At 56.3% G+C, this 20051-nt stretch overlaps 3 protein-coding genes across 7 annotated transcripts; 2 read left to right on the forward strand and 1 right to left on the reverse strand.

Annotated features, from left to right (window-relative positions):
* The first annotated feature begins 7 nt into the window (after positions 1–7).
* On the forward strand, positions 8–4619 carry ELMO3 (engulfment and cell motility 3). The gene is made up of 20 exons (XM_045533477.1): positions 8–319; positions 465–505; positions 593–665; positions 864–914; positions 1126–1295; positions 1383–1482; positions 1585–1736; positions 1817–1895; positions 1993–2043; positions 2128–2250; positions 2334–2465; positions 2568–2669; positions 2772–2880; positions 2993–3129; positions 3221–3384; positions 3494–3606; positions 3701–3805; positions 3910–3992; positions 4080–4166; positions 4254–4619. Exons 1-20 carry the CDS (start codon positions 242–244, stop codon positions 4464–4466), a joined length of 2163 nt encoding a protein of 720 aa, XP_045389433.1. The 5' UTR covers positions 8–241; the 3' UTR covers positions 4467–4619.
* Positions 4620–5878: 1259 nt separating this feature from the next.
* Positions 5879–17807, reverse strand: LOC123625197 (leucine-rich repeat-containing protein 29-like). Of its 5 annotated transcripts, XM_045533486.1 has the most exons (8): positions 17656–17807; positions 14486–14587; positions 8677–9669; positions 7242–7457; positions 6964–7107; positions 6543–6760; positions 6274–6443; positions 5879–6115 (listed from the first exon to the last, which is right to left on the reverse strand). In XM_045533486.1, exons 1-7 carry the CDS (start codon positions 17677–17679, stop codon positions 6275–6277), a joined length of 1866 nt encoding a protein of 621 aa, XP_045389442.1. In that variant the 5' UTR covers positions 17680–17807; the 3' UTR covers positions 5879–6115; position 6274. The 5 variants fall into 5 exon arrangements, with proteins under 5 accessions (XP_045389442.1, XP_045389443.1, XP_045389444.1 ...); XM_045533487.1 differs by having other exon boundaries at positions 5879–6443; positions 8677–9615; positions 17656–17806; XM_045533488.1 differs by lacking the exon at positions 7242–7457 and having other exon boundaries at positions 5879–6443.
* On the forward strand, positions 17787–19998 carry TMEM208 (transmembrane protein 208). Its single transcript, XM_045533491.1, has 6 exons — positions 17787–17901; positions 18547–18642; positions 19073–19132; positions 19215–19351; positions 19504–19588; positions 19683–19998. The coding sequence occupies exons 1-6, from the start codon at positions 17896–17898 to the stop codon at positions 19818–19820; spliced, it is 522 nt and encodes a 173-aa protein (XP_045389447.1). The 5' UTR covers positions 17787–17895; the 3' UTR covers positions 19821–19998.
* Positions 19999–20051: the final 53 nt, after the last annotated feature.

The following is a 20051-nucleotide window of genomic DNA, read 5'->3' on the forward strand; positions in this document are numbered from 1 at the left end:
GGGCAGGCGCCGTTCTACCTTCCTACCCCTGGACTCCAACCCGGAACTAGCCTCCATTGGGAAGGCCGCAGCCCCTGGCCAGGAGCTGAAGCCTGGACCGTGAGTGCGGGCCACTACCCTGGGGCTTGGTCGCGGACAGAGGAACGCCCTCCTTGTCCCCAGGGGCTCCGGGCCAGGTGTGCCCTCGGCCAGAGGTTGCACAGTCTGTAGAAAGTGCAGGCGCCCACGCCCCGGCTGGACCATGGCACCTCCGCGGAACGTCGTGAAGATTGCCGTCCAGATGCGTGACGCCATCCCGCAGCTCATCCAGCTGGACCAGGTCTCCAGGCCTGTCCTGCCTCCATCTGCCCCACCGCCTACCTCTGGGTCGCCCCCTTCCCCTCGGAGCAGCCCACCCCACCCCTCCCCCAGGCTCCTCCCCAGCCCCTCCTCCTCTGCCCCGTAAGTGACCGCTCCACTTGCAGGCAAAGCCCCTGGCCGCTGTGCTGAAGGAAGTGTGCGACGCGTGAGTGGGGCCAGCCGGGCCGCGGGGTGGCGGAGGGGCGGCGGCAGGGGCGCCCCTACCTGCCTCACAGAGCCTCCGCACCCGCAGGTGGGGCCTGACTCACTCTGAGCGCTATGCCCTGCAGTTTGCTGATGGGCACAGGAGATACATCACCGAGAATGTGAGTCCCCTCTCCCCCCAGACCCCCACACTCCACCCTCTCGCCCTTCTAACCCACGTGGCCCTGGGTCCTCGGACTCATCTCCCCGTCTGAAATGTGATCTTTCTTTTACTGACCCCCACACTCTCTCCCTGACACCCCAATTGATAACCTCAGAGCCCACCTTGACTTTGCTGCCCCCTCTGCTGTCTTCCCCAGAACCGCGCAGAGATCAAGAACGGCAGCATCCTGTGTCTCAGTACTGCCCCAGTAATGCCCCTCCCTTCCCGCCCCTCCTTCCCTGCCCCTCCTTCCCTGCCCCTCCGCTGGCCTCCTCTGCCCGGCGCCTTTGCCCCAGGTCTGGAGGCCTGGCCCCAGCCCAGCAGTGCGCCACCTAGTGGACACCAGGGTCCCCGCACTCCGGCTCCCACCCTTACAGTGCCCAGCCTCCTCACCTCTGCTCGTGCTCCGCCCCTACCAGGACCTTGAGGCTGAGCAGCTGTTGGGTGGGCTGCAGAGTGGGAATCGTGAAGGGCGCCGGGAAGCCCTGAGACGCCTCGTCCTGCTGTCCTCAGACATGACCTTTGCCCAGGAGGTCATCAGCCGTGATGGGCTTCAGAGACTAGGCACCATCATTGAGGATGGGGACGAGTGAGCACAGGGCTGTGGTGACTGGGGGACATGGTGGGGCTTGTGGATCCTGGTCTGGTCCTGCTCAGTCCCAGATGTCCCCCTCAGCCTAGGGGAGGTGCTGGCCCTCGGCCTGAGGGCCTTCATGGAGCTCATGGAACATGGCGTGGTGTCCTGGGAGACGCTCAGCATCCCCTTTGTCAGGAAGGTGGGTGGGCTTTTCTAGGGGTAGTGGGTAGGGGCTGTGGGACAGTGCTAGACATGGCCTTCCAGGATGGTGAGGCGGTGACAGTCCCTACCCCTTTTATAGGTTGTGTGCTATGTGAACATGAACCTGATGGATGCCTCTGTGCAGCCCCTGGCCCTTCGGCTGTTGGAGAGTGTGACCTTGAGCAGCCCTGCCCTGGGCCAGCTGGTCAAGAGTGAGGTGCCACTGGATAGGCTGCTGGTGCACCTGCAGGTGTAAGCACCTGGGGGTGGGGTACAGACGGGGCGATAGGGCCAGACCCTGGGTATTCGGCTGAGTCCTCTTCTTGCCACAGGATGAATCAGCAGCTGCAAACCAAGGCCATGGCACTGCTCACAGCCTTGCTGCAGGGGGCCAGCCAGGCAGAACGTAAGGTGAGTGTCCACCGGGGGCTGGATGGGGGCAGCAGCTGGCGGGTGCTGTGCTCCACTCTGAGGCTAAGTCATCTAAGCCCCCTTCCCACTCCCTCAGCACATGCTTGACTACCTCTGGCAGAGAAACCTTCACCAGTTCATCTATAAGGTAGGAGGGAGGGGGCCAGGGAACCCCCTCCCTGTTCCTCTCCCAGTGAGCCCACATTCACCCCCACGATGGGCTGTCTTCCAGAACATCATCCACAGTGCAGCACCCCTGGGTGACGAGATGGCTCATCACTTGTATGTCCTGCAGTCCCTCACATTGGGGCTGCTGGAGCCTCGCATGCGGACGCCACTGGACCCCTATAGCCAGGTAGATGTATTTGCGGGGGCACAAGACTAGGAGTCTTGGCCTTGAATGTACAGTCTTGATACTCCCCCCAACAACAATCCCAGGAGCAGCGGGAGCAGCTGCAGGCCCTGCGCCAGGCCGCCTTTGAGTCAGAGGGGGAATCCCTGGGCACTGGGCTGAGTGCTGACCGTCGCCGTTCCCTCTGTGCCCGAGAGTTCCGCAAACTGGGCTTCTCTGTGAGTGACCCCAACCCAGCTCCCACCCCTGCCTCAGCCCAGGGCTGTTGTTGTTCCAGAGGGTGGGGCCCTTCTTGAACTGCCTGTGCCTCCTTCCCCCAGAATAGCAACCCAGGGCAGGACCTAGAGCGCGTGCCCCCTGGCCTGCTGGCCCTGGATAACATGTTGTACTTCTCCAGACATGCACCCAGTGCATACAGCCGGGTCAGTGCAGGGAAGGGCGGGGGTTGGCAGCACCCCCACCATGGCAAGGTCTCTGGGCTTAGCCGTGACTGTCCACCCCATTCTCTGCTCCCCCCACCCCAGTTTGTGTTGGAGAACAGTAGCCGCGAGGACAAGCATGAGTGCCCCTTTGCCCGGAGCAGCATCCAGCTGACGGTGCTGCTGTGTGAGCTGCTCCGTGTTGGGGAGCCCTGTGAGTGGGACTCAGCTGGTGCAGCGTGTCTAGGAACAGGGGGCGGAAGGGCAGAGAGGGCCAGGGGCTGCACACACTTTCTCCCTGAGCCCCTCCTGCCCCCCCGCTCCAGGCTCCGAGACGGCCCAGGACTTCTCGCCCATGTTCTTCGGCCAAGACCAGAGCTTCCATGAGCTCTTCTGCGTGGGCATCCAGCTGCTGAACAAGACCTGGAAGGAGATGCGGGCCACACAGGAGGACTTTGACAAGGCAGGGAGCTGGGAAACCTGGGCCAGGGCAGGGGGCCTTTCTGGGCAGGGGCACAGAGCTCAGGTTCTGAGCTGAGCTTGGGGCGCCCCAGGTCATGCAGGTGGTACGGGAGCAGCTGGCCCGCACGCTGGCCCTGAAGCCCACCTCCCTGGAGCTCTTCCGCACCAAGGTGAACGTGCTCACCTACGGGGAGGTGCTGCGGCTGCGGCAGACCGAGCGGCTGCATCAGGAGGGGACACTAGCTCCTCCCATACTGTGAGTCGGTAGGCATGGGTCCTTAATCCTAGCCCCACCCTCCTTGGCACCCATAGGCCACACCCCAGGTCTGTCCTGGTCAGTGACTCCCCCCGACCCAACAATCCAGGGAGCTTCGAGAGAAACTGAAGCCAGAGCTCATGGGCCTGATCCGCCAGCAGCGTCTGCTCCGCCTCTGCGAGGGGACCCTCTTCCGCAAGATCAGCAGCCGGCGTCGCCAGGGTCTCTGAGTGGGCAGGGGGTGGGGCAGAGGGTGGCTGGCTTGGGGTCAGGGCCCCTGGCAGCACTCCTGCCCTCCTCCCCTTTCTCTGCACAGACAAGCTGTGGTTCTGTTGCCTGTCCCCCAACCACAAGGTGCTACAGTATGGGGATGTGGAGGAGGGCGCTGACCCGCCCACCCCAGAAGGCCTGCCTGAGCAGCGTAAGGAGGGCAAGAGCTGGGCTCAGACACCTGCTCCCCCCAGACCGCTCCATGCCCCGGGGCTGCCTGGGGCCGCAGTGGTCAGCCCAGCCTTCTTCCTGCAGTTCCTGTGGCCGACATCAGAGCACTCCTGACAGGCAAGGACTGCCCCCACGTCCGGGAGAAGGGCTCCGGGAAGCAGAATAAGGTGAATGCAGTGTGGCCGGGGGCTTCTTTGCACTTGCCCCCACCTACCCTGCTCCCTGCTCAGTGCCCTGCTGCCTTGCTTCCCCAGGACCTGTGTGAGTTGGCCTTCTCAGTCAGCTATGACCGAGGGGAGGAGGAGGCGCACCTCAACTTTATTGCCCCCTCTAAACGGGAGGTGAGTGTCTGGGCCAGGCTGAGTTGGGCAGATGGGCAGGGGGAACAGATGGGCAGGCCCTCACAGAGCTGGCCCCGTCGTCCCCAGTTCCACTTGTGGACAGACGGGCTGAGTGCCCTGCTGGGCAGTCCCATGGGCAGTGAGCAGACACGGCTGGACCTGGAGCAGCTGCTGACCATGGAGACCAAGCTGCGGTTGCTGGAGCTGGAGAATGTGCCCATCCCTGAGCGGCCACCCCCCATACCTCCGCCCCCCACCAACTTCAACTTCTGCTATGACTGTAGCATCGCTGAACCTTGACAGGGAGACTGGCCAAGGGCCACAGCTGCTGCCACTGCCACAGCCCTAAAAGCTGGAGGGTAGAGAAGTGCAGGCATCCTGACCATCAGAGATTGCAGCACAAATAAATTCTGCTTGGCTCTTAGGTATGTGTTGAGCCAGCTCTGAACCTTGTGGGCCAAGCCTGTGACGGTGACAGTCTTTCCCTTCTACATTCAAATGTCGCTGGTGGATGAGATGGGGCATTGAGGCCAGGACCACAAACTTGGGCATGGGCAGCTGCAGTTGGGGGGGCTGGTATTCTGGGGGGTGGGGCATGGGTGGGGACAGGCTGGGGCTATTGCCCATTTGCAATATGAGTCTTCAACTCCCTCAGTGCTGGGCCTGCAGAGAAGGATGGCCTGGGGTATGGGGCACCAGCCAAGGGAGAGGTGGCAGAGGGGAGGCATTGCCCCAAATGGATGCCTTCCTGGGCAGCATTAATGGGCTAGTTTGGGGATCATGCTTCCAGAAGGCTCCTGACAGTCTGACCTCAGTTCTCAACCCTGATGGCCCTGCCTGGTGTCCTTTGTGGGACTTGGAGGCCTCTGGTGAGAGGCATGAAGGGAGAGATGTGAAGCTGGGCCTGCTTTCTACTGAAGGGCAAGCTCAAGATGCCAAAGGGTAGCTGGGCACGGTGGCTCACACCTGTAATCCCAGCACTTTGGGAGGCCGAGGTGGGAGGATCACTTGAGGCCAGGAGTTGGAGGCTGCAGTGAGCTATGATCAGCTGCTGCACTCCAGCCTGGGTGGATGACAGAGTGAGACCCTGTCTCAAAAAAAAAAAAAAAAAAAAAAAAAATTCCAAAAGGCATCCCCAGGCCAGTCTGTGCAGGAAGCCCTGCCTTCTGATTGAAACCTAACTCAGGAGTATGGGTGAGGTGGGGCTGTAGACAGGCCAGAACCCCTGCAGGCAGAAGTAGTATTGGGCCCAGCTATGGCCATAGACCCCCAACCCCCTGAGGAAAGAAGAGCCCAGCAGTCTGTGGAGCCCACAGGGCAAACTGAAAGCTGCCACCACCCTGACTTCCTTTCTCCATGCTGCTGACCTCTTCTCCCCAGTGCCTCCTCCAGTACCGTGTTTAACAGTGTTCGCCAGCTGACATCAGCTGCATATGATGCGCCTTTGCTGCAGGGCACACCCAGGGGTTGTGCTGGGAGAGGCCTCCCAGCCTCTGGAGTCTCCTGCCATGTGAGGAAGAAGCCAGGCCCAGGTGGAGAGGCTAGTGGGGACCAGCCTTGAGGCCCAGGTCGGGGAACCTGAGGGGGTTTGGGCCAAGCTGAGGAAGAAGTTGTCTGTGGGCCTCTGGTGTTCTCTCCACCTGCCCCAAGGCCACTTCAACTGAAGTGGGGAGGGGAGGGGCACTTTAGTCTGAGAACTTAAGACAAGGAGGTACTATCTGGAATCTTTAATCTTGTTTGGGTTTACAGCAAACACCCGGGCTTGGCTGCTAAAGCCCAGTGCTCAGGGGAGGCTGGGATGGCTCCCACAGGGAACAGGCGAGCACAGGCCTGAGGTCTGAGAGGTGGGTAGGCAAGAGGCACAAAGTCTGCTTCTCAGCACCAGGCCCTGGCCAGGAGAGCAGATGCCTGTGGCAGCGACATGTAGCTGGAAAGAGGCTGCAGCTGGGCTGTGGGGCAGATGGGCGGATAGTCCCCTGGGCTGCCCTAGATTGGTCCCACCCCCAGTCCTAGACAAGCGGTCTGTAGCAGAGGAAGGCAAGAGACAGAGAAGCCAGGGCTGGGGCCCCAGAGGGAGAGGAGGCTAAACCACGGGCTGGTTACTGACCTCAGAGCGTTAGGGTCAGGTCCGCTCCTCCCACGAAGCGGGACTGGACGCAGGTCACCTGGGGCAGCTGGGCTTGGAGGCGCCTAACGGCAGCCATGTTGATACCAGAACACATGGCCACATCCAACACACGGAGCTGCTTGCACGCCTGCGCAATGGTGTCCAGCGTTCTGTGGGGAGGCCGCTGGATGAGTGCCTGGCCCAGCATGGGGCCCCAGCCCACCCCTGCACTGTGGCTCCAGGTGCTCAATGTCATTGGACACACTCACTGTTCTGTGAGCTGACTGCAGCTGGACAGGTTGAGGTGCTGCAGCCTTGGCCAGGAGCTGGCTGCCTGGGCCCAGCCCTTGTCACTAAGGCAGCTGCAATGACTCAGTGCCAAACGCTCCAGGCTGGGACAGCTCCTGGCCACAGCCACCAAACCCATGTCTGTGAGTGCTGGCAACAGGCTCAGTGACAACTGCCTCAGCTGGGGGAACTGGAGCACCTGCAAGGATGGGGTAGGGTGGGATGGGTGTAGTATGGCGCTGGAGCCCCGAGCCTGGGCCCTTCCAGGTTCCTCTACCCACAGCCAGGGGCGTGGCCAGGGACAGTAGAAGCCAATGAGAAAGGAACTGTGAAAAGTGGGGTAGCCCAGGCCCCTGGCTCCAGCCCCACGATCCTCAGCCTATCCATACCCCAGCCCCACACCTTGGCCAAACTGGCATCAGTCAGCTTGCTGCAGGCTGTGAGGTCCAACTCCTGCAGGGCCCGCAGCGTGAGCAGGGAAGGGCCCTGAGGCTCAGGAGAGGGGTCCTTGGGGCCTGAGACTTGATGCTCCAGCTCAGGGCATGGCTGTGGAAAGAAGCCCCTGCATCTCAGGTTCTTCCTGAGTTTGGCCTTAAATGCTTCTAGAGAGACTTGGGAGGGGCAGGAGGGCGGCTGAGCCCAGGGGCCGCCCCCACCCCATGACCTTGAGGGTCCCACACCTGGGGCCTCTGTGCATGTTCCTCACTTGGTTCCCCCAGCCCCAGAAGCCCCCAGTCACAGAGCTCCTTGCACCAAGCCAGGCGCAGGACTGAGAGGTGGGTGAGGTAGGTGCAGATGGCCTGCACGGTCCCATTGGTGAGGGTCACACAGGAGGACAGGTCTAGCACCCTGAGGCTCGGGCCCAGCGCCGGGATCACGGAGAACACTGAGGCATCCTAGGGGGGAGGTAGGAGGAGAGAGGATGGAGTGACAGCTTGTAACTGTGCCACCAGGCTTGGCAGGGGTCCCTAGGAAGGGTCTGTCTAAGGTTCCTGCCCCATGGGCAGGAGGGAGGCACAGGAGCTACCAGAGCGTCCAAGGAGGGAAGCATCATGGTCCCTGTGCTGGCAGTGAGAGGTCGGAGTGGCCAGGGTGGGCCGTGGGGGTAGGAGAGCCGGACGAGGTTGCTGGAGGACAAAGGCCTAGACTGTGGCTGGGGCAGGTGGAAATTTCTAGGGTAGCCACCCTGCCTATGCTCCCAGCCCCTGCTGAAGGGTGGGCCGAGGCAGCCTCTGACCAAAGCTCACTGGACTGGGTGTGGACAGCTGACACCAGCCCTGCCTGAGCCAATCAGATGTGCTCCCTCTAGTTGGAACCAGAACTATGAGGCTGCACTTGGGGGTAGGGCTGCCACAGGTCAGGAGAAGGCAGGGTTGAGGAGTAAGAGCTGAGGGCAGAGGAGAGGAAGCTGGTTTGTAGAGAGAGGCAGAGAGGGGAGCTGCAGAGGCACGAGAACGTGGGGCCTGGGAGAGAGCAGCTAAGGGATGCTTGGAGTGGGGCAGGGGAGAGGGGCACTTGCAGAGGAACAAGGGGGAGAGGCGGTGTTTAGGCTCAAAATGCCCTGGTCACATGGATGGGCTGAAGAAATAATCCACCAAAGAGGAACAGACTGACACTGCCAAGACAGGAACTCCACCCAGGGGGGCAGGGCTGAGCCCTGTTGAAGGGCCTGGCCTCAGCCGAGGAATGGCCCTGCTGCTCCCACGTCACATAACCTTCCGCAGGCCCACCCCAGTGCCTTCTTCACTGCCCCTTCCCCGCCTTCCTCATTCATCACCCCCTTTCTCTAGCCTTCGCACCCTCTAGAACGCTGGTCTTCAGTGCCCCTCCCCAGACTGCAGCGGTCACCCAGCACTTGGCATGTGAGGTGTTGGGCCACCTCATGGGCTGGGCTACCCTGGTCTCTTGGACCTGCCTTGCCCAGAGCTGGAGCTTTGGGGAGGAGTGCTGGCAGCAGCATCATCTCTAGGCGCCTGTCCTCTTCCAGACTGTGGCCTGAGTTCAGTTCTAACTAGTAATCCTTAGACACAAACACTGTGGCCCTCCCAGGTGCCACAGGCCCAGTCCCCCCAACCTCGGCCCTGGAGAGGAAGGAAGGGGATGATGTGCACTCACCTTCAGTGAAGAGCAAAAGGCCAGGCTGAGGGACTCCAGGCGGAGTGGAGCTCCACGCACCGAGCCCAGGGCCTGGGCCAGTTCCCGCCCGCTCACCAGGCAGCACTCAGCCATGTTGAGGCTCTGCAACTTCCGCAGGCCCCCCAGGGCTGTACACCCTGCATCTGTCAGTCGCTGCAGCTTCCCCAGGCTCAGGCGCCGCAGGTTCTGCAGGCCCCGGCTCACGGCCAAGAGTGCCCCATCAGTCAGTTCCGAACAGCCGCTGAGGTCCAGGGAGGTAAGGCCTGGTTGCTGGCGGCACAGGGTGGCCACGGCCTCTGTGGAGAGGTCCTGGCAGCTGTGCAGGTTCAGCTCCTGCAGCTGCAGCCCGGCCACCTGGCCCAGGGCCTGCAGGGCCTCGGGTGGCAAGCCCGTGCCACTCAAGTCCAGGGCGTGCAGCCTGCCAGCCCTCTCCTTCACGAATCGCAGTAGGTTGCGGAAGGAGAATTGGGATGGGGAGGAGTCCCGGAGGCCGATGGAGATAAGGGCCGGGCCCAGCTCGAAGGTTAGGTGGCAGTAGGCCAAGGAGAGGCGCTCCAGGCTGGGGGCACAGCTGCTGAGCTGGTTGAAGCTGAGGTCAGCTAGGTCCCGCAGGCCAGCCAGGTTGAGCTCACGGAGGCCACTCAATGCCTGTCGGACGCCCTGGGCTGTCTCGGGCTGAGACAGCAGTGTGCCCGATGTGAAGAGGCTGTTGCAGCCACTGAGGTCAAGGACACGCAGAGCCCGGCAGCCCAGGATCAGGGTCACAAAAGAGGCCTCTGTGGGGCTGCCCCCACCCAGGCACAAGCTCTGCAGATGTGGGCCCAGATGGTAGGCAACAGACTGCAGCACCTGGTGTGAAGTGGGTGAGCCATCTAGGTTGGTCAGGCTGATGCAGGAGATGCCCCTGAGGCCCAGGCTCTTGATGGCAGAAAGGGAGGCAGAAGACACGGGGATGTTGTACCGCACGTTTGTCTAAGGAGCAGCAGCAGCCTGGGGTTAGCCGTCTGGCTTCAGAGGTGCTGGGCTTTGGTTTGGTGCCCAGTCACCAGCCAGAGGTTGAGAGCAGGTCAGGGAAGGGCCCTTTCACAATGGGGACCCACTGTGGTGTGTGATGTTATGTGTGGTTGAGGAGGGGTTCAGGTAGGAAGTGGGAGCTGGGAAGACAAGTTACGCTGGGGTTCAAAGGGAAATGACTCAGGGGAGGGCAGGAAGGCTAGTGATGGACAGGCCTGAATACCTAGGGAAGGACAGGGACAGGATGGGGAGGTGGCAGGCTGAGCACAGGAGGGCTGAGATGTGACCTGGAGGAAGCCCAGTGAAGCCCCCAGGGAGTGAGGGGACAAAGTATGCTAGACCCCAACTTTTGGGACTTTCAGAAGGAGGCCCTGAAATCCATGGCCTCAGCCTCCTACTCCAGGGACTTGGCATTAGCTAAGCAGCCAGCCTCCCCCGCTTTCTAGAGAACATATAAACAGCACTCAGAACGGTTGAAAGTGGGGAAAAATGAGGTAGATGTTACTCACCACAACCTTCGGTGGCCCAGGTGGCAAAGGTCTGGGGCAGGCAGTGAGGCCTAGGTCCCCCAGTGGCCTCAGAGTGTCTCAGTCACATGAATGTTTGCAAAAATGGGTTTTGTGTGTAAGCAAAAATGCATGTGTGTGTGTTTGTGTGTAAACAGGTGGGGCCACCCGGTATTAGGCCCTGGATGCTCCCGAGTTCAAAATGTGCGGTGATCCCTGCAGCACATCTCTGGAAGGGACATTTATCCATTCAGGTAAGGAAGGAGCAGCCTCCCTTTTCTGTGGGCAGGAGCGAACAGAACAAGGCGCCCTGCCGTAGAGAACAGGGGAGCAAGAATGGGGAGCACACAACTGGAGGAGGGTAAGATTGGGAGGCAAGCTCGGAGCTACACTGTGGGAATAAGCTGGCTTGTGCAGGAGTTTGGGAGCCTCCAACTAAGGAGATAATGTCATAGAACCTTCCCTGATCTTGTGCCAGAGGGAGCCAAAGGGAAGTCGGTACAGTTTGCATGGAACAGATCTGTGGGAAGAGGGAGAAGAGGCCCTGGCTTCTAAAATCCTAGCCCCACCTCCCTACCTCTTGCCCAGGTTGCAGGCAAGTGTACTCAAAGAAGGCTTTTGTTTTAATGTACCACCATGGTCCTGACGCAGGAAAGCAAGCTCCCCGAACACTTATCTTGTCAGTAACTGCAAAAACAAGCTGCCATTGCCACTTGTACCCCACAGAACACTATCAGAAGGGAATCAGAGGCTCACGCCTGTAATCCCAGCACTTTGGGAGGCTGAGGTGGGAAAATCGATTGAGGTCAGGAGTTCAAGACCAGCCTGAGCAACACAGTGAGAACCCATCTCTGCAAAAAATTTAAAAATTAGCCAGGAAGGGTGGTGCACACCTATAGTCCTAGCAACTTGGGAGGCTGAGGCAGGAGGATCACTTGAGCCTAGGTGTTCAAGGCTCTGGTGAACTGTGATCAGGCCACTGTACTACAGGCTGGGCAACAAAGCAAGACCCTGTATCTAAAAAATAATTAATAAATAAATGAATGAATGAATTAGCAAGATAGAAATGACACACAGGATGCACTCCTGCAAGGTATATATCAACAGGATTCCCCCAGGAAGCACAGAACTCATTCCTAGGTGTGGAGAAACCAGCCTGGCTTCTGCCACAGAGACAGGCGGCCACCATGGCTGTCGTGACAGAAAGAAGCATGTGTAAGGGACCAGGACCAGCTCCTGGCCTCTTTCACAGGAATCAGGGTTTGACCGGGTTCCCTTTCCAGACCCCACTTCCAGAGCACAGTCATTTAGGGTGAGAGGAGCACGCACTACAGATCCCCACGTGGGCAGTGGATCAGGGGTGTCAGATTTAAGGAGAGCTGGGGCAGATCCCAGTGTGTGTGGGTGGAGAGGGTGATGCCAGATAAGAGGGAAGGTTTTAGAAGGGAATGGGAAAAACTGCCTCCACCATTGCCAAGTCCTGCAAGACACATGACTCAGTCTGACGCTGAGGAGTGAACTATGGCTGGGGGAGGTGGGGTGGAGCTGGTTGCTGAGGCAGCACCCACCCTCACCACTCACATGTCACTGAGCAGTGCCTGAGAGCCCTGCGGGTCCCAGCTCTAGTGGTACAGCAGTACAGGTGCCCAGGCTTCCTTCTTTCCTTCCCTTCTTTCTGGAGCCTGGGGGGCCAGGAATGTTCTCCCCTTTCCTCCCTATGAACCAGGTAGACAAATGCCAAGGGAAGACACTGGCAGTCTCATTAGGGCCAAGTTGAGGGCTGGCTGCTGGCAGCCATAGCCACTTGATAGAGGGGCAGGGCCTGGCCTAAATGACTTTTAGCTATGTGAGGGACGGAGAGGGCTTGAGACCATCTCCAGCCCCCTACCATTTTTCTTGGTGGGGTGTGGGCAGCCTCTAAGCCCTCCTGCAGGTGGTCTACCCCTCTCCTGGGGCCACCTGGACTTAAACTGCAGGAACTCAGGAGCAGCGTTCTAGGGCTGTTTCGGTCTGTGGGGGCACAGCAGCAGGCAGAAGCAGGCCTCCTGGGTTCTGGACTTTGGCCCTGGTATAGGATACTCCCTTCCTGGGCCCTAGGAAGATGCTTCTAGACCCACATGAAGGAGGACTGCAAGGGCACCTGTTCCAGCTTCAGCTGCTCCATGCACAGAGGGACCAACTAGACCATGGTTTCCTCCTTTCCCAATGCTGGCACCATAAGAGTAAATCATTTGGGAAATGCCCTGAACCTGCTAGAAGTGACGCATATACCTTGACTGTGGAAGCCAGGATTTTGTTGTACCCAGTGAAACCCTGAACTGAGACTACAGGCTGGTGTACAGACTTGGAAGGCCATCTGACAGAGAAAATGGCCCTCCTTTCTGCCGAGTGCAGGAATTCATAGCTCACACGCCTGTTCTCCAGCAGGCCATCGTGAAGATGTATGCCCTGGCACCAGGGCACTGGTCTCTAGAGAGGAGTTACACCTAGTGACTCTCCCTCAAGCATTTAAACACAATTTCTCCTAATCAAAATCCTTTTGTCAAGCCCACCTGAACCTCTCATTCTCATTCCTGCCCCATTTATTTCCTTCCTTTCACAGGGAAATTTCTTGCCAGTGAGGTCACTCTCTACATTTCCTTTCTTTTCTTTCTTTTTTTTTCCTGAGACAGAGTCTCACTTGGTCGCCAGGCTAGAGTGCAATAGCATCATCATAGCTCACTGCATCTTCAGACTCCCAGGCTCAAGTGATCCTCCTGCCTCAGCCTCCCAAGTAGCTGGGACTACAGGCACCACGACACCCGGCTAATTTTTCTACTTTTTGTGGAGATGGGGTCTCCCTCTTGCTCAGGCTGGCCTCGAACTCCTGACCTCATGCGATCCTCTGGCCTCAGCCTCCCAGAATGCTAGGATTACAGGTGTGAGCTATCACGCTCGGCCTATCCACACATTTAATATGTAACAGAGGAGGATTCCAACCCAACAGGGAAAGGGAGAAGATTAGATGTAATGGCATTTGAGCTATTTGAAAACTAATCAGTTTAGCTTCTTATCTCATAACATAAATCAAAATAAATTTCACCAATAAAACCATTAATACAAACATTCAAACCATAAAATAGAAGAAACAATTCTGCTGTGAACCTAAAACTTCTCTAAATAATAAAGTCTATTTTTAAAAAACAGAAGAAAAATATGAGTGTATGTCTATCAAATTTCTGAAGGGGCAAGGGATCTTTAAGTTTAAAAAGCAATAGAAGAAATAAAAAAGAAAGTTCAGAATCAACAACATAGAGATTTAACTTCTGTATCTCACAAATAAAAGCACATATCTACAAATCAAATTCAAAGGCAGACATCCTAACAATATATTTCAATAAATATAAAAAGGACTAATCTCTTTAATGTATAAAAAGTTCATACAAATGGATAAGAAAAATATTGAGACCCTAATAGTTAAATAGATAAAGACCATGAATAAACAAAAGTGGGAAAAACAAAGGGTCAGCTAATGAGAAAAACTGTTCAACCTCACTAATAATCAAAGAAATCAAAATTAAAACAATGAGCTGTCATTGCTTCCCTTTCGAACTAGCACAGATGTCTGCAGTCACCTTCCAGCTGCGCTGCCTCCTTTCGCTCAGTCTCGCCCTCTCCAGCCCACTCTGCACAGCGGCGTTCTAAGACACAAATCACAGCGTGTCATCCACTTGCCTTAACAGGGTCCATCCATGGTCATCAGGAGAAAAGCCCAAGATCTGCTGCCTGGCACAACTGCTGGTTTGCAGTCTGACCCCATGCTAACCTCATCACACACTTCTCGCTTCCAGTCATATGGAACTTGTGCGGTCATTTCCAGAACTATTCTACTTGGTGCCTTCACTTGTGCTGTTACCAGGCCTGGAAGCCAACCTTCATCCTCATCCTATTCCTTCAGGAAGCCTTCCCTGATGCTGCTGGTCTCCTTTGGATGTCCTTCCTCATGTTCCCATTGCACCCTTTCATTCCAGTGTCATAGCACTGAGCATACAGTATCACGATCGTTCATATTGCTTGTCTTTCTCCTTCACTGGACTGTGAGCTCCTTAGGGGACTACGTCTTATTCATCTGTATAGCCCCAGCGCTGTACCCAGAGCCGAGTACGTACGAATGCACGTATGAGTATGTATGAATGAATGGATGGATGGATGGATGATATATGAGCAGGGCCATGAGCAAGCTGGTAAGAAACAACTGAGGATGGGCCAGGTGAGGGTGGGCACCTTACCTCTCGAAGGGCATTCTGGGCTGCACTGTACCAAGCCCGGCTCACAAGGGAGGCCTCTTTCTGATCGGACAGAGGCAGGAAGCTCAGAATATATGTGAGCATCTGCAGGAAAAAGACAGGGCATTAGGGGCTATTAGAGGTGGGCCACTTTTGGAACCAACTCCAGCTGATAGCACCGTGGGCCTGAGGGCACCAGAGCACTGGCTTCTAGTTTATCTTGGATCTGAAGCTTCACGAAGCATTCCCTTCCCCTCTCCAGCCTTCAGGTATCTTTACTGTGAATAAACCTTTCCTGAGCCCTGTCTGGGTACAAGCTTGTACCAGCTGATAAGAATCCAACTTCCTGCCAAGTTTGGCAGAAAAAGCCTAAACACTGGGCCAGATGAATCTAGTTTAAATCCCTACTCTGTCAACTGACCTCTGGGAGCCTTGCTTTCCTTATCTGTAAATGGCATTTGTAGTGAGATTTAAATGGATCGTTGTGAGAATTAAATAACACAACAAAGTGTCTTGCATAGGATCTAGAACACAGCAAGCCAGGTGCTCCTCCTCGGATCCTCAGGATGTCACAGCTCTTCCTCCTGCCCTCACAGGTCAAGCTCTAGGACCCTGGTCTTTTCCCATCTTCACTGCCAACTCACCTCAGCTAGCTGTTAAGATATGATTCCAGCAAGATCCAGCCTGGCAGGCTCAGGTCTGCCCTCCACCTATGCTCTGTGAGTCTGGGGTGGTAAGGTTGGAGGCCCTAAAGGGTCCTGGGAAAGGAGTTGCCTGTGAGGCCTAGAAAGATTTGATATTAACTATTCTTTTCTTCTGGAATCTTCCCTCCTGAGTCCTGTGACACTGCTTTCTAGGGCTTCACCCAGCACCCCAATTGTCTGGTTTCTGGATTCTTCTGTGGGTCCCAGAGCTCAGACCTGGAGTCTTCTGATTTTCTGTTTACCAATAGAGGAATAACCAACAATTCAATGTCCCCATATTGTCCTATTATCCAAGTTCTAGTCCAGTATTACCAATTTTCCACTGGATCCTTCACCCAAATGTTTAACCACCACCTTAATCTCAACCAAAACTCATATTCTGTCATCCGTCCAAAACAGCCCCTCCTCCCAAGTTTTCCCTTCAATGCCAACAGTGCACCCCACCTGATAACACTTTGGATTATATTCATGCTCTTCTATCCCTTGCTCCCACATACAGGTGTAAAGCACTGACTTTAGGCCAGGTTAACCTACACTTATTTAAACCCCAGCTCCACTGCTTCTTAGCTGTGTGACCTCAGGCAAGGTACTTGACTTGAGCTTCAGCTTCCATAACTGTAAGATGGGGATATTTTTAAAATCTAGATCATAGTCTTATGGGGATTGAATTTTACATATACGTGTGTAAATACACACACACACACACACACACACACACACACACACATATACATATATATAGTGTGCTTGACAGCTAGTAGATGTTCTGTAAGTTCTTTCTGGGTTGCTAGTACTAACATTTCTACCTTTGCAACTTCACTACATTAGTAGCTCAGATTTCTATCACTCCAGACCTGGACTCCATCCACTTGTCCTCCTTGCCTCCAAGTTCGTCCTTGCTAATCCATTCTGCACACTGTCACAAAAGCAGTTGTCAGTTTCAGAACACCCCTGCTGTAAACCTTCAGGGTTCCCCAGTACTTTCAGGATGAGCTCTTTACTCACGAATCAGTACTACCAGGCCTCCATGCCTGACTGGACCCAATGGTCCCAAAGCTTCCCCAACCCAGTCTCCCCACTGTCCTACAAATATAACATGTCTACTTCCTTTTGCCTGCGTGGGCCTCTACCCTGGGATGTCCTTCCTTATGCTTGACTTCACCAGCTATTCTGATCTCTCCCCTTCTCAGATGCTGAGCACAGAGGATACTTACTGGATTAAATTAAGGACAGACAGTCCAGTTCTCTACCTCTATTTTCACCAAAGATTTGCTCAAGAAAGGGGCAGGGAGATTAAGTACATCATTATCAAGAAGAGAATTACTGGGAGAAAAGCCTTCTGGGCCAGGGAGGCTGGGCATGGGGAAGAGAGGACTGATGGGGACCAGATGTGACCAAACCCCTTCCCTAGGAAGAAACAGGGAAGCCTGTCTGAGCTAAGGTAGTGGCCATAATGTTTTCTGGGGCTGCACAGCCAACCCAAGAAGCAAAGGGAGAGGGGAACAAACCTGTCATCACTGGAGTAGGGAGAGGGCACAATTCATTAAGCTAAGGGTGTGGCCTTTCTAGAAGGACCAGAGGAAGCAGTGGTAAGGATGGAGTGGCCATCCCATGAACCCCATCCTAAGGGGCTACTGGAGATATGACTGGTTATCCATAGGATCTATAGAGATGGAGTAGATAGCCCCTGGGGCCAAAGGCTATTACAGGAGGCTCAATGGGGTGGGAGCAGGTATATTTTTGCTAAGGAGAGGGAGCATCATTACAAGACTGATTGGAAAGTGTGGCCTGTTTCCTGTGGGCATTGGGAGGGGGCTGCTAACCCTCAGGGCAAAAGGAGGGGCCATTCCAAGAGGCCACTAGGGGCAATACCTGTTATCTTCTTGGCCAATGGGGGTCTTTTCCCTGGCTAAGGAGAAGGAGCAAACATCCCATGAGGTAAAAGGCAGGGGCGGCCATCGCTAGCGGCCTAGGGAGTGGGAAACAGACCTGTCCTCGCTAAAGGACCTCAGAGACCCTCCGCCGAGTTGACAGGGAGGGAGCAGTCTGTTTCCCACTGCCAGGGAGAGAGGGCAGCCGTCTCTCTCAGGGGGTAGTGGGGATAAGAGCGGTTACCCTTCGGGGACGATGAGAGGGAGCGGACATCTTCCAGAACTAAGGGGGAAGGGACGGCCATCTCAAGGGAAGGGGATGGGCAGAGGGCCTGTCCTTGCTGTCCTTGCTGAGGTGACAGAACAGTCATCTTCTGGGGCAGATGGGGAAAGAGAGGACGGTCCCCCAAGCTAAGGGGACGGAGTGGCCCAAAGGCGCGACCGTTACCCAGAGCCTGCAGGTCCCAAGACCGGCCGGGCGGGTTGTTTCCGTCAGGCAGGAGGGGCCGGGCTAGCTGTCTGACAGCCCCTCCCCAAAGCCCGGGACCCCGAGGGCGGGGCCTGTCCGGAGCTAGGCCTGAGGAAGGCTTCCTCTCACCTCCAGGGGCAGCGACTCCGCCATCGCATCCCTGCCGCCTCCGCCCCCGCGCAAGGCTTTCTGGGAAGCGTAGTCCCGCAGCTCTGGGGGCGGGGCTTGGGAAGGAAATGGGCTCCACTTCCGTCCCAGGTCCTGACGACTTTGGTCTGCACCGGAAGTGCATGCGTTGCCGATGTGGTACCTTCTGACTGCGGTTTCGGTCGCTCTCTCGTTTCCCCCGCTGAGTATTTGCGTCGCGCCATGGCGGTAAGGAGGATGGATAGGGCGCGGTCCGCATCGGCCGAGTGCTCCTGGGACCTGGAGAGTGAAAACAGAGGAAGGACATCAAAAGAGGCGGGGTGGGCCAGAGGGGGGCGCCATCCAAATGCCGGACTGGAGTAGAGTGAGCCGGGAGGTTGGAGGAAGGGATGGCGGCACTGGATCATACCAGAACTAGTGCCAGAGGGATGTGGGCGTCAGTATCAGACAGTAGTACTAGAGCAGGCCAGAGATTTGAGGGGCCTGAGGGGGATGGACGTTAGCCCAGGTCTGGACTATTCCAGCGAAGGCCAGAGAGGGGACCATCCATCTCCACTCAGGAGTGCCGCTAAAGGGGTTGTCAGCCCAAAGCTGCTCTTTACCAGGGGAGCCAGAGGAGATATTAGCCTAGGACTGAATTGTTTCAGGGCTAGGAGGAGACGATCATAGCTGGGCGTGCTGGAAAGATGGTATGAGCTCTAGACAAGATGTATTGGAAGATGGGTGGGTATCCGAGGGATTGTGCTAGGCTTGAGCACCACAGAGACCCGGGTAAGGTGCAGATCGAACTCTGTAGCTAACTAGCCTGGTGGGGAGAGTGAGGAGCACTGTGGCAGAGAAAGGCTCTGACAGCATCTCATCATCCCTCTGCAGCCCAAGGGCAAAGTGGGCACAAGAGGGAAGAAGCAGATATTTGAAGAGAACAGAGAGACCCTGAAGTTCTACCTGCGAATCATACTGGGGGCCAATGTAAGTGCCTGCCTCCTTACTTCTGTGCCCACTCATAATCCCACAGTGCTCGCCCTCTTTGATGAGGAGTAATGGTTTGTGACAGCCAAGGCTCCAGAAGAGAACTCCAATTGAAAACAAATGAGAAAAGGTGGAGGCACAGAGAAAGTGCTGACTAGTACAAGCAAAACAGAAACCAAAAAGAAATGAGGGCATGAGTCCCAGCTGGATTTGAGAGCCCTCCCACCCCAAATACACAAGAGCTTCCTTCCTGGGCCGAGTTGGGTGTCAGAAGAGAGTCTGGGTATTTGAGACTCAGGGAGCAGGGTTCTTCTCCCAACCCTATAAGAACATGGCTCCTTTTACAGCTTGGCCTAATTCTTAGAATTGAAGGAGGCCCATGGTTTAGGGGTAGCTTTTGACTCCAGTTTGATCCTGTGTTTGCTTGCAGGCCATTTACTGCCTTGTGACCTTGGTCTTCTTTTACTCATCTGCCTCATTTTGGGCCTGGGTAAGTGTCTCCATCCTGGGAAGTGGATGAGTGCATAGGGTCAGTGGATGGCCTTTGAATACCCCCCATTCTTGCTTTGCAGATAGCCCTGGGCTTTAGTCTGGCAGTATATGGGGCCAGCTACCACTCTATGAGCTCAATGGCACGGGCAGCCTTCTCTGAGGATGGGGCCTTGATGGATGGTGGCATGGACCTCAACATGGAGCAGGGCATGGCAGAGTGAGTGTCCCCCACCGCCAGCCCAGGTGAGCGGCCCCAGGGTTGGGGCCCAGATAGCCCAAGACCCACAGTGACCTACAATTTGAAAAGGGTAGCAGGGAGTTAAACTGGGCCCCATGTGCTGTCTTTGGCAACCTTCCTTTTATCCATAGGCACCTTAAGGATGTGATCCTGCTGACAGCCATCGTGCAGGTGCTCAGCTGCTTCTCCCTCTACATCTGGTCCTTCTGGCTTCTGGTATGTGGGCTGGGGGGCTGCCAAGCAGGAGCATGTAACTCTCCCTTGTCTTTCACTCCCTCCATCTGGTTTCAACTTACCTTTTCTTTCCTAGGCTCCAGGCCGGGCCCTTTACCTCCTGTGGGTGAATGTGCTGGGCCCCTGGTTCACAGCAGACAGTAGCGCCCCAGCACCAGAGCACAACGAGAAACGTCAGCGCCGACAGGAGCGGCGACAGATGAAACGGTTATAGCCATTGACATTGTGGTCACAGGCTGCTGGGCCCTGGGTAGCTTTATCAGGCTGCATAGCCCCCATGCCTGGAGCAATGAGGGCCTAGTCCAGCGGCCAAAAGCAGTCTGAGGTATATAGGGTATACTTCAGAATATATCCTATATAGTTTTTGAATAAATGGCTTAGAGTGTGGCTAATGGCTGTGTAGGTGATGAGGGATGAGGCAAAAAGAGCTAGTCCTATGCGGTTT

The sequence above is a fragment of the Lemur catta genome, chromosome 20 (genome assembly GCF_020740605.2).
Source record: "Lemur catta isolate mLemCat1 chromosome 20, mLemCat1.pri, whole genome shotgun sequence".
Lineage (NCBI taxonomy): Eukaryota > Metazoa > Chordata > Mammalia > Primates > Lemuridae > Lemur > Lemur catta.

Bases quoted from the DNA above. Each gene is read 5' to 3' on its own strand.
- ELMO3 (XM_045533477.1), top strand. From the start codon at position 242: ATGGCACCTCCGCGGAACGTCGTGAAGATTGCCGTCCAGATGCGTGAC. The intron at 666-863 runs GTGAGTCCCCTC...TGTCTTCCCCAG, and splicing joins GGAGATACATCACCGAGAAT to AACCGCGCAGAGATCAAGAA. The intron at 3,806-3,909 runs GTAAGGAGGGCA...TTCTTCCTGCAG, and splicing joins AGAAGGCCTGCCTGAGCAGC to TTCCTGTGGCCGACATCAGA.
- LOC123625197 (XM_045533486.1), bottom strand. From the start codon at position 17,679: ATGGCGGAGTCGCTGCCCCTGGAG. The intron at 9,670-14,485 runs GTAAGGTGCCCA...GCTGCTCCTTAG, and splicing joins CCCAGAATGCCCTTCGAGAG to ACAAACGTGCGGTACAACAT. The intron at 7,108-7,241 runs GTGTGGGACCCT...TTCTTTCCACAG, and splicing joins AACATGCACAGAGGCCCCAG to CCATGCCCTGAGCTGGAGCA.
- TMEM208 (XM_045533491.1), top strand. The intron at 19,352-19,503 runs GTGAGTGTCCCC...TTTTATCCATAG, and splicing joins ATGGAGCAGGGCATGGCAGA to GCACCTTAAGGATGTGATCC. The intron at 19,589-19,682 runs GTATGTGGGCTG...TTTCTTTCCTAG, and splicing joins TCTGGTCCTTCTGGCTTCTG to GCTCCAGGCCGGGCCCTTTA.